Below are 12,309 nucleotides of genomic sequence, written 5' to 3' on the forward strand. Positions count from 1 at the left end.
TTAAGGACTTCTTTAAACATACAAAGTCTGAAAACTGTGTTAAAATATATTAAACAGTAAATTTGATACAGTTTCTGCTCTTTCTTCTACAAGTGGAATTCCTCCATATAAAATCTTTCCGGGTTTCTATAGCTGCTTCTTGTAAACTGTGACATTTCAGAACTGCCACTTCTGTCTGAAAGAGATCACAGAAGAGACAAGCGTCTTATTGTGAAGGGAAGAAAACATCCTGCTTTCCTACTCAGTTCATCCTTTCTTTAGCTGCTGATTTCAATCAGGGGCGAGGCTGTGCTGCTTTGCAGGCACGCCCTTATGCAGTCGGGCCTGGGCTTTATTCTGTCAGGCTGTATTCTTGACAGCATCTCCTGTGTGTATGTTATTGTGCCTGATTGTGTGCTTAATTTAAAACGAGTTAAGGTGAGTCACACTGCTTTAAATGACGATCAAAAAACTCTTTAACATTATCTTTATAGACCCTGCATTATGAGAGAATATGAAAAACAATCTGAACACTAAATATTTCCTCCTCTGTGGAGGCAAAGCAGACCTGATTCATTCCCTACTCTTTTACACCTGAGCTGTCAAGAAGCTGTCACTCAAAATAGATACAAGGTTGTGTATTTATAATTTCGCAGGGATGAGAAACACTTAATACTCGATTGTAGCTTTTCTTTTTAAATCATGCAACAAACCTGCTTAACACAACAGCCATGACCAGGTTTAAGTTGTAACACTCTGTTCATTTGTTTCCAGGTTTACATTTACATATTGTATGTATGTAGTTTAACAGAGATGATGGATCAGAGTACATCTGTACGGATAAAACTCAACCATACACCGATTATAGTCACGTCACTGGAGCCAGTGTAAATATATGAGATCTGTGATTTTCTTTATTTTACAACCCATTGGCATTTCTGTAACACAGAAAAGATAATCTGGGAGAAAAAAAACACAAACACTTAAATGTACATAGAACCAGACACTTTACATACAGCGGGTTAGAGGAAGAGAGTGGTATGACTTCACTTTATTAACTTCTTCTTCACAGCTGCGTTATGTTCGCATGGGCTGCAGCAGTGAAGGTAAATATAAGGAGCGAAATATATCTCATTCTGATCTGATGTAGTGAAGCCCCATGTTGAGGTTTTGGAGTGAATTTAATTGAATTATATCCATAAAAAGCAGCTGACACAGTAATGTGGGTTTCTCAGAAGATGGCACATCACTAAATCATGGCAGGTGCTCTTCAATTCTTGTCCAGTGCTACTTGTGAAACTGATTGCATCGTTACTTTCCTGTGGTTAAATCACTTGGGTAAAAATCGCTTGTTGTCAGGGCACTGAAAATATGGGATGAAGGACACAAGTCAAAGTTTACCCTGTTCAAGAAGAAAGCTGATTTGAACAAAGCCATGCAAGATGTGAACCTTTTACAGAAAAAAAAGTATAAATAAATAAACAATATCATGTTGTTGACCTTGTTAAGAGGTTAGGATCGATCGGGAGAGAGGTTTAAGGGTGGTGGTAGTGATGGCGTCGGGGAAGAAGAGGGTTTGTTACTGTATTCTTACACAGCATAAAAGTCTTCTGGAAATGTTTGATTTTATTCTCTGGAACCTTTTGCAACACTGAAAATATGTAATATGATGAATAAAAACCTACATCTCTAAAAGACAGATATAAAAACTGAATTATTTATGTTGAATCCACTTGTTCTGAAACTGCATTAGATAGTTTCCTACATTTCCCAGAATGCCTTAAAACAATCCCTACGAGACAGCCGTGTCAACTAGGTGCTGCTTTCAAAGTGGACATTTAAATAAAATTAGCTTGATACTGAGCTTATTCCACGCTGCAGTTTGTCCTCCTGGCCACTAGGGGGCAGACAGGCTGAACGTAAGTATGTATGAAAAAGTAAATGTGTGCCCACAAGGTCGTTTTGGATCCCTGTGGTCATTGCAACTACAGAGACACTAGACGACAAATGGACCCAGAAGTGCAACCAACAGCAGCGTTAACCTGCTCGGGATGGGGGTGTAAATAAAGCTGGGGCAGGTTGAATGACTGAAGCAGATTATTGCCATGCAGTGAGCAACACAGAACTAAAGCGGACGCTGTGAGTGGGATCAGCATGAAGTGGTTTTCAGACCTGTTTGACAGCTGCAAAAACACCGTCTGCACATCAGCTGGCAGGAAATTATGTCACCACTTGGGTCAAAGTGTAAGTGTGTGTGTGTGTGTGCGTGTGTGTGTGTGTCTACCGTCTTGTTTCTAAAACAGACTGACTTCTAACCAGTCATTACTGTTTGGTATTGAAACATAGCAGCGTTTAGTACCTTCGAGAACGCTATGCACTGACAAATGAAGGATTTTTAAAAACATCTGACTTTAGTTCCATCATCAACATTAGCTTTACGCTTAGCCTGAAGTAATTACTGACAACTCTTAAAGGTATACTGACACATCTCTTCAGTCCAAACTGTCAGCAAATGCAGATGAAGGAACAATCATTAAGAGCACTAACATTCGTCATCCCTTTTCTTCCCTCACCACCCAGCTTTCCCCCTGAAAATACACCTCCTCAACATATTCTCTTCTTCAATGCTGCAGCTCCTTCATCCTGTTGAGAGCGGAGCCCGCCTTGAACCATTCGATCTGCGTCTCGTTGAAGGTGTGGTTCAGTTCCAGGGTGTCCTCACTGCCGTCGCTGTGCTTCACGGCTGCGCTAAGAGGCTGGGGAGAACGAGAGGAGGAGAGAACATTCTCGTTACAGACATAGCAGAAAGGTTATGAGAAAACATTTATTCTGGAAGCTTCTTTTTACCTTTCCTGGAGCGAAGGTTTTGAGTCCTTTGATGGAGATCTTGTCATCGGGGCGGATCTTGTCGTAGTCTGATGGGTTGCTGAAAGTCAGTGGCAGCAGTCCCTGCTTCTTCAGGTTAGTTTCTGAGGACAGAAGGGAGATATGTTACTTAAATGAGAGAACAAAGATGTGCAAAAACATTTCTCACTTAAGGTGAAAAGAAAGTTAATGCTACAAAAGTTGTGAAGTACCGTGAATTCTGGCGAAGCTCTTGACAATGATGGCTCTCCCTCCCAGATGTCTGGGCTCCAGCGCAGCGTGCTCTCTGCTGGAGCCCTCACCGTAGTTGTCATCTCCAACCACCACCCACGACACACCGTTAGCCTACCAGATGGAAGGAGTAATAAGCCACATTAACATTTGATGCAAATACAGAGACACATGTCTGGTTTGTGTTAAGAGCAGCATGCTATAGGTCAGACTGCCTGAGTAACTATCCGGGGGCAGTCCTCACCTTGTAGTGACGGGCAACATCAGGGACACCTCCGTAGCCTCCTGTCAGGTAGTTCTTGATCTTGTTGATGGCATCATTCTCGCTGTTCACTGCACCAATCAGCATGTTGTTGGAGATGTTGTCCAGGTGGCCGCGGAACTTCAGCCAAGGCCCAGCTGCGCTGATGTGGTCTGTGGTGCATTTCCCCTTCACCTGCGGCCAAGGAAGAGGGGGAGTTTGACACATTTCCTTCTTAACACAACTGCAGTGAGTTCTTAGACAAACTGAAGCCATTTCAAGAACCTGACCTTGATGAGGACCTTCAGGTCTTCCAGATCACTGCCGCTCCATCTGTCAAAGGGCTCCAGCAGCTGGAGGCGGTTGCTCTCTGGGCTGACGTCCACCTTAAGGCTGAGGCCGTCGGAGGGCGGGTGCTGGTAGGTGTCCTGGCCGGGGTCAAAGTCCTTGGCGGGTAGTTCGTCTCCGTTGGGAGGGTCCAGCTTGAACTTCTCACCGTTGGGGGCGGTAAGGTAGTCGGTCTCTGGGTTGAAGCTCAGTGTGCCGGCGATTGCGAGGGCAGTGACGATCTGAGGTAAAAGAGGAGATTTATTAAGCTTTAAAATGTTAGCAGCTCGTGTGTGTATCATAGAATTGGTTTGTTAAGCGTGTTTACCTCAGGGGAGGTAACAAAGGCGTGTGTTGCGGGGTTAGCATCATTCCTGGCAGTAAAGTTTCTGTTGAAGGAGGTGACGATTGTGTTCTTCTCTCCCTTTTTAACATCGCGCCTGAATGCAAACACACAAAATTAATCTAGTGACACAGAACACCTTTGTTGACATGACCTATATCAACACAAATGCTTCACCTACCTGTCCCACTGTCCAATGCAGGGTCCACATGCATTAGCCAGGACCACACCACCAACATCACCGAGGATCTTTGACTACAGGAAGACACAAGAGTTTTCTTCACATTAACCAGATTTAAATCATCATTATAAGCGAGGTGCTAATCTTTCAGTGCACTTACATATCCGTCTCTTTCAATGGTGGCACGGATCTGCTCAGAGCCAGGGGTGACGGTGAACTGCGCTTTGCACTTCAGGCCTTTATCCAAAGCCTGCTTGGCCACGGAGGCGGCGCGGCCCATGTCCTCGTAGCTGGAGTTAGTACAGCTGCCGATCAGACCTGAAGAGGGGAAGAGGCGGACTGAATCTCACAGAGTATCCTGAAAGCTGCAACTAATATTCAAGCACGTTCAGACATGCAGAAACAGTTGTGGAGTGGAGTCGGCTCTTACCAACTTTCACCTCCAGCGGCCAGCCGTTCTGCTCAGCAACAGCTCCAACGTCAGACACCAGGTGGGCCAGGTCAGGGGTGAAGGGTCCGTTAATGTGGGGCTTCAGCTAAAGAAAGAAACAAGGAGCTAAGTTATTCTTGAATAAACCGAGCTCTATAATTGAATTCATTATGTGAAACTGTCATTCATGCAAACGTTTTGCTGCATCATGTTTAGTTGTGAGGATGCAACATTTAAAGATGTACAGGCAGCATTTCTGATAGATTGTAGTCTTCCATCAATGGAGTCATATTTGCGTCATTGTCTGATTTCTAGTGAGCTATAGAAAAACATCTAATGTAAATCTGAATGTTCTGTGAAAAGTTCAGGTTCTCTCTTTGTGCAACCATCATAAACTGACAGAGTGCTGGTTAGTGACCCTCGGCCAGAGGCCTTTGTTTCATGTTACTTCCAGTTCAATCTCTGAAGCCATCGGCTACCATCTGACAACATAGCCTCTTAGAGCAACAATGAACATGTCGGGCGTGTCCAAATTAGCCAGCGTTTAGCGATAAATGACTTCCAGCCAAGACTTCCTTTTCCGTGAGCTGCCCTGTTTACAGTCCAGTTAGCAACTTGAGAAGCGGCCGTGTGTTCAGATCAAAAGTGAAGCGTATTTCTCCCCTCCGGATGTGTCAGCTAAATAAACTGCGTCATTTCTTAAATATAGGAGCCCACGGAGGAGCGCCTGTTCATCTGTTTCTGGTGATTCTCAGTTTCACTGTAAATAGTAAGTTACACAGAGGCTGTGAAAACGCTTTTCTTGCTATTTACTTAAATGAACGCATCTTACATATGGGCGAAATTACAACATCAAGATGCAGATTTATAAAAAGCAGATAAAAAGTGTAAAAAGGCCTCAAGAGGAGAAGAAAACTACTTTTAAAATGCTTGTTTGTTGAACGGAGGTCGGATCGATCGTTTCTGTTGCATTTGAGGAAGTCGGGAAATCCTAAGGCTGAACAGCTTTTGTGACAGTCGGGGGAATTTATCACAAGTTTTATATCTAGAGCAGATTGTTAGCTGAACTTGCTGCAGATGTCTGTTTATAGAGATTAATAAGTAGTTGAACGTTGTTAGATGGTCGCTGATGGAAGCCGGGATTTTTTATGTAGAATCGGTAAATAGAGATAACTTAGTAAATTAGATTGAAATATTTACAGACCTCATCCAGATTGAGCTCGATGACCTGGTCATACTCGCAGCCTTCGTCTGGTACCAGGACGTCAGAGTATTGATCAGCGAGGGCAGCGATCTCTGGAGAGAAACAAGAGGGTAAGTGTTGACACACTAACAAGACGCCAATAATGGTATTAATAAACCCAGTCACACACACCTTTAAGGATTCAACTAAAGACGCATCTCTACTTCCTCTGATTTCATTTTCTGAATTACAGCCATTTCTATTAACTTCTTAACTTGATTTTATTTTAGTCAAAATGTAAAGCAAAAATTTGATTTTATTTGGGATGAAATGTTTCTGATAGACAGAAATGACAAGCAACTAAAACAAAAAGTTTGAGTGTTTATTGTCTGTGTATGTTATAATTGTTTAGTCTTCACATATCTCTGACTCTTTACAAATAGATCAAAAGAAAATGTGTGACACTGTGAAAGCTGTACACATACGTCCACGTCCGGTCTTCTCCAGGTAGGTCCTCATGCGGTGGTTGTAGGGGAACACTGAGGTTGTTGCTCCGATTTCTGCTCCCATGTTGCAAATGGTGGCCATTCCTGCACACAATGACACAGAAGATAACAAATGGGATGAAAGGGTGAATGATATACATAAATAAATCAATGTAAAATTAAGGTTGTAAATGGTTCTTATACTGACCAGTGCAGGAAATAGAGTCGACTCCTGGTCCGTGGTATTCTACAATGGCTCCAGTGCCGCCCTTAACTGTCAGGATCCCGGCCACCTTCAGGATGACATCTTTAGGGGACGTCCAGCCAGAGAGGGTGCCTGTCAGCTTCACACCAATCACCTTTGAAGAACAGATTTAAACATTATCTCTGGTAAGGATGTTTACAGGTGGAAGAAAAACAACTACAGGTGAAAAATAATTAGTATTGGAGTGACAGTTAACTGAGAGCACAGAGAAAATCGTTGTGTTCTGCTGACCTTGGGACACTTGAGCTCCCAGGGGATTCCTGCCATGACATCTACGGCGTCTGCTCCTCCAACTCCGATGCAGATGGCACCAAGCCCGCCACCGTTTGGTGTGTGGGAATCTGTGCCGATCAGCATCACTCCTGGGTAGGCGTAGTTTTCTAGGATGATCTGTTTGTAGAGGAAATCTGAGCGTTAGCTTACTTCATTCACAGTGGCTTAAATAACTGTCATTTAAACACACTGCATCCAAACGTTAAGCACCTGATGGATGATTCCAGAGCCTGGTTTCCAGAAGCCTACTCCATATTTTGCACCTGCACTTGCCAGGAAGTTGTACACCTCCAGGTTGACTTCCTGGGATTAACAACACATGTTTACGTTAGCATGTTTATTAAGTACAGCCTCACTTTTTACACATTTGCATCATCATCCCTGACCTTTGCTCTGGCCAGATCCTTCACTCCTCCCGTCTGGGCCTCGATCAGGTGATCACAGTGGATGGTGGAGGGAACGGCGACCTTGGGCAGGCCGCTGCTGATGAACTGGAGCATCGCCATCTGGGCTGTAGCGTCCTGCATGGCGACACGGTCGGGATGCAGACGCAGGTAGGTGCGACCGCGGTCGATTTCCTGGTTGTGGGGGTCATCGAGGTGGCCGTACACGATCTTCTCTGACAGGGTGAGGGGGCGGTTGAGTCTGGACGGAGAATAGAGAGAATTTATTCAGCTTTGGTCGCTGCCAAGTGAGAGGAGGTTTTAACAGAGATCATAGAAAACAGGTAAAATAAACTATTTGATTCTCTGGTTTAAGTAAAATGCTTTTTCAGTATTGTGAAATCATGTTCACTGTTTCAACCTTTACCATGTGATCTTGTAAAAAGCATTTTATGCCAGCCTGAACCTTGAGTAATTACAGGGTAGAACAAGCTATTGAGCTGCACAGCCCCCACACAGCCACGTCTCCAAACAGCAATACTAAAGAGCCTTACAGTAATTAAAGCACCATAAATCATACTGACTAGAGATTGTAAAAGCTTTAACTATAACTGTGAGAAAGGACGAACAAACAGATCCAACATTCAAACAGATGAAGGAGCGTTGAATTAAACTGTAGCTGGAGCAAATATTTACTAGATTAGGAGCGCACTGACCTTTTTCGCACGATGTCAACGTTGGATTGGAGCTTCTCATAGTTGACGAAGGATGTGGGCTCAAAGCGGCTCATGGACACACTGGCCTTGGCTCTGTAAGCGGCTGATACATGCAGGCGCCGTGCACCCTGGCCCAGAGCCAGCTGGAGAGGACAAAAACAAACAATATAATCATAATCAGCGAGCTATAGACAAAAATCAAACACACACTGTTGGAGCCTCTTCGTTGTTTACCCACATACAGATTGTGTAAACAAATAGATTGGGCTTCACCTGAAAGGACTTTTGTATATTTGTGTTTACATTTAGGATTCTTTTTAACTTTTTCCTCAAGAAAAACTCAGAAAAAAATTGTGCCTTAAATCATATTGCAATGGAAAAATAATGGGATGTTAGCTTGTGAATGCAAAGCTGTTTTACAGTCAAGGCTCAAGTGTCAGATATCAGGGTGATACTAGGGGAACATAATGCCCCTCCTTAACTCCATGGGTTCGTGCCTCTATGCGAGATTGTTAAGTAAGGCCTTTCCACAAAAAGAGCGAGGCAGCTAAAGAGACTCCATCAATATAAATAAATGATTAACCTATCAAAGAAGACAAATATGGGAACAAACAGTAACACAACTGAAGGTCTTCAATGACCCGACAATCTGTGTCAAAGATGAGCAGTCGTTCAGTGAGACAACTGACAGCGAGCAGCTGAACCTACAGACATCAATCAGTTGACTTTAACTGACAAAGCTAACAGCAAAGAGTTGCTGTCAATCAAACAAGGAGCTAATTAAAGTGCTGATACTACAATAACAGAGCCAAGGAATGGTTCTAATTGGGTCTTATTCATTTAAATCATTTACTTTCTTTTGGTGTCAATTACATAATAACACAAAGACATTAATGTCTGCCATTATTCAGCTCAATCTCTTCTCATCCCAGCAAGACAATTTGATTTTCCAAGCCAGCAGAGATTTTTTTACTTGTTAAAAAGATGGCGTTCATATTATCTGCTCTATTTTTTTCTATATTACCCACAAGGTGTAGACATTAAAGTAAGCTGAAATAGACGTCAGTCAGTCAGAGGTCACATTGGGGCAGGTGTTTAAACACCTTTAGTTCCGTTATTTTCAGCTGTGCCCTAAAAAAAAATACAACAGGACAACAGGTTTATTGGATATACAAACATGCAGCATTTAACCTCTAGAATTAATAAATTAGTTTATCTTATAGCAACCTCAAAATCGCCCGGTGAAGACAGTTTGCTGTATGATTTGGTTTTATTCTAACATGTATGTTGTCTCTTCTGCACGCGGCAGCCTGTGTGCCTGCTGGAAGCTCTAACCTTGTGGTTAACCTTGCTATCAAACTCCAAACTCCATTTCTAAAGAAAACCCAGCTCTGTTCGTTTAAGAGAGTATACATAAGTAGTTCTTGTTAACAAGTACGTTAGCCTGGTTTATTAAGCCTGTGACGATCAAGTTGTTTCCCACTGGATACGTTCAACGCAGTCAGGACACGATGACCTGAGCAGCAAGCCGGTGACTGACTTACAGGTTATTTATGCAAAGAAACCCGCTCTTGGAGCTTTAGTCAGGTCTGGCTATCAATACATTAGATTTGTCATGTCTAAGACAGCAGGTGACATCCTCCACTAGCGTATGATTAAAGTAAAAATACCAAATTTCGTCTCTTACCTGGAGCCGGGCAACAGTGAGACAGTAGGTTGCCATTTTGTTCACTGACAAAGATGTGACGGTGAGCGGTGACGTCACAGCTTTGTAAGCCGGGGCCTCGCAGGTCCTTCCTGGACAAAACATCGAAGGTACTTTTAATTCTGTCCAGATTTTTAATTTAATTTAATTTCAACAAAGATTAACCACTATCAGTTTAACATATTTTCTACTTGCAAAAAATCTATAAAATAAACATTTGCTTATGCGAGAAAACATTTTATGAAGTAATGCATTTTATAAAACTGTCGGTGTCTTTTTTTTTTGATTTTTTTTTTCATTTATAAAGATTAAATCCCTCTTAAAATTTAAAATTAATATTATTGTTAAATGTATTTTCTTTTGGTATAATTAAAAAGCCTGTAATGCAGCACTATGGCCAGGGTATGAGCAAGAGAGAAAGACGCATTATGGGTGAGAGTTTTCATTTGTCTTTCTTCCTGGAGCCGCTAGGCGGCGATAATCAAACTCACCACACAGACAAGACCTCCGTTCAAAGGTGAAAGTTGAACCAAACAGAGCGCTCGTCTTACGTTAGCCAAAAATGGCTAAACATCATCCAGATTTGATCTTCTGCCGAAAACAAGCCGGTGTCGGTATGTTTCAACGTATTTTATAAGACCTTTTATGTAATACTATTATCTATGCTGCAGCTTGATGTCCTCTGTTTTTGTTTTGCTCGAGATAACGTTAGCTACCTTGCTAATGGTAACAGCATGGGTTTCATTCAAAGTAGGTTAGCTAAGTTGTTAGCTTAGAGATGTCTGCAAGTCTTTGTCGCTAAGATGTCTTATGGAACAGTTTCGCAAAAAAAACAAAAACTTCTGTATTTTTAATGCACATTTCTATTAATATAAGAAAGTTAAAGGGTATTATTCAGTCATAACTAGCAAAGCCATGTGAATAAGCCGAACACTAACTGCTTTGTTTTTATTCCTCAGCTATCGGGAGACTTTGCGAGAAATGTAAGTACATTTTATTAGTATAACCAATATATGTGTGTGGAAATATATGCGTGTTTAAACCGTTTTGTGTAAGTTTAACGTAATACTTTATGTCTGCTGTTAAACTATTAAGTCTATTTTATCCTAGTATTTGTATTAGTAACCTTGTGTCCGCAGAAGTATTTATTCAGACAAATTAATGTTTACCTTGACAACTGTTCACACTCCAACAACTAATCAATAATGGTTTCCCAGATAAAAAGACAAGTATTTGCTTACGTTTTAATGTTACATATACAGTATATCACAGTCATAACCCTGTGCATGCCTTACTTCCTAATTGTTATTAAACACTTGACATTTGAAATTCTGGATGTATATATTACTTATTCTAGTGTAGGGGTTATTTTTACTGTGTATTTATTTTCTCCTGTACTGTATTCGCTTTGATAACCTGCTGCTGTAACGCAACAATTTCCCAGTTTGAGATCTATAAAGTACATCTATCTATCATTCCTATTAGCAGCTGATTACACAGCAAACATTTTAGTTGTGCTACAGGGATTGATTGTTTTACTTACATTTTAAGAAAAAACGCAAACTGTTTGCTTGAAGTCCCCGAATCACACAGTTTCATATTATAGTGTGCCTTGTTACACAGCTAGAAAAGCAAGCAAATTAATTTAGATAAGGCATTGTGTGTAATTTTTCAACTTTATTGAATGCTTAGAATATCTGAAGTAATGAGTAATAATTACTTATTCAAACTTATCTACATACTTCATACTGTATATACGCACCAATACATGCACATTTGTTGTGCCCTGTAATATTGTAGTAGGTTATGGATGTATCTCAAAACACCCTTTTTAATATATCTATCTATATGTTTTCTTATATATATATATATTTATTTATTTATTTATTTTTACGCTTTTTTGTTCATATCATTTCAGCCTGCTCCTATTTTCTATTAATTCTCTCATCTGCCCTTTTCCCGCTCCTTCTCAGGTGATGGAAAATGTGTCATCTGTGATTCTTATGTGAGGCCGTGCACGCTGGTGCGCATCTGTGATGAGTGTAACTACGGCTCCTATCAGGGACGCTGTGTCATCTGTGGAGGGCCCGGAGTATCTGATGCCTACTACTGTAAAGAGTGCACCATTCAGGAGAAAGATGTGAGTGTCTCTAAGGACACGATTTTTATCTTTCACTGAGTTCTGAAGCATCTTGATACAAATCCTGTTATCTGCATTACTTTTGATTTAGAAAGCTAAAGTAAATAATTCTTTGAGGTCAAAGTGTTTTTTAAACAAGCTTCTTTCTCCTTTGTGTTTCCTTTACAGCGGGATGGCTGTCCTAAGATCGTGAATTTGGGCAGCTCTAAAACAGATCTGTTCTATGAAAGGAAGAAGTATGGCTTCAAGAAGAGGTGAAGACACCACAGCCCTGTGCCTGTTTTAGTTCAGCTTTTGCAGATTTTCTTTAAAACGTCAAAAAAAATGTCAACTTGTCAATAAAGCTCTCTTTTGTATTTCCTTCTTTATATCTGTGTGGCTGCTTTGACTTTAAAAATACACATTGCTTTAGATTAATAGTCACTACATAACACCAAAAAACTGGACTAACAATCAAACATTTTCAGACATTTTGGCACTTAAACAGACGGTTTCGTCATCTAGCAATATGGTTGAAGGAGAAAAATATAATTGATTTACTTTTGTTTCATATTCGTATTAC

At 41.2% G+C, this 12,309-nt stretch overlaps 2 protein-coding genes across 2 annotated transcripts; one reads left to right on the top strand and one right to left on the bottom strand.

Moving 5' to 3' along the window:
• Positions 1–612: 612 nt before the first annotated feature.
• Positions 613–9,629, bottom strand: aco2 (aconitase 2, mitochondrial). Its single transcript, XM_069664791.1, has 17 exons — positions 9,590–9,629; positions 7,903–8,045; positions 7,190–7,448; positions 7,014–7,106; positions 6,762–6,920; positions 6,474–6,624; positions 6,266–6,370; positions 5,802–5,893; positions 4,598–4,703; positions 4,328–4,485; positions 4,168–4,241; positions 3,972–4,083; positions 3,607–3,885; positions 3,320–3,511; positions 3,057–3,189; positions 2,827–2,948; positions 613–2,735 (listed from the first exon to the last, which is right to left on the bottom strand). The coding sequence occupies exons 1-17, from the start codon at positions 9,623–9,625 to the stop codon at positions 2,601–2,603; spliced, it is 2,349 nt and encodes a 782-aa protein (XP_069520892.1). The 5' UTR covers positions 9,626–9,629; the 3' UTR covers positions 613–2,600.
• Positions 9,630–10,135: 506 nt separating this feature from the next.
• phf5a (PHD finger protein 5A) lies at positions 10,136–12,115 on the top strand. The gene is made up of 4 exons (XM_069665006.1): positions 10,136–10,221; positions 10,567–10,590; positions 11,581–11,747; positions 11,916–12,115. The coding sequence occupies exons 1-4, from the start codon at positions 10,170–10,172 to the stop codon at positions 12,003–12,005; spliced, it is 333 nt and encodes a 110-aa protein (XP_069521107.1). The 5' UTR covers positions 10,136–10,169; the 3' UTR covers positions 12,006–12,115.
• Positions 12,116–12,309: the final 194 nt, after the last annotated feature.

The sequence above is a fragment of the Semicossyphus pulcher genome, unplaced genomic scaffold (assembly GCF_022749685.1).
Source record: "Semicossyphus pulcher isolate SPU_LCO1_2020_fin unplaced genomic scaffold, fSemPul1.0.p SCAF_16, whole genome shotgun sequence".
Classification (NCBI taxonomy): Eukaryota; Metazoa; Chordata; class Actinopteri; order Labriformes; family Labridae; genus Semicossyphus; species Semicossyphus pulcher.

Coding starts and splice junctions, on each gene's coding strand:
- phf5a (XM_069665006.1), top strand. CDS start 10,170: ATGGCTAAACATCATCCAGATTTGATCTTCTGCCGAAAACAAGCCGGT. Junction 10,222..10,566: donor CCGAAAACAAGCCGGTGTCG/GTATGTTTCAAC, acceptor TTTATTCCTCAG/CTATCGGGAGACTTTGCGAG. Junction 10,591..11,580: donor CGGGAGACTTTGCGAGAAAT/GTAAGTACATTT, acceptor GCTCCTTCTCAG/GTGATGGAAAATGTGTCATC.
- aco2 (XM_069664791.1), bottom strand. CDS start 9,625: ATGGCAACCTACTGTCTCACTGTTGCCCGGCTCCAG. Junction 6,921..7,013: donor GCTCTGGAATCATCCATCAG/GTGCTTAACGTT, acceptor CTCTACAAACAG/ATCATCCTAGAAAACTACGC. Junction 3,512..3,606: donor ACCTGAAGGTCCTCATCAAG/GTCAGGTTCTTG, acceptor CCTTGGCCGCAG/GTGAAGGGGAAATGCACCAC.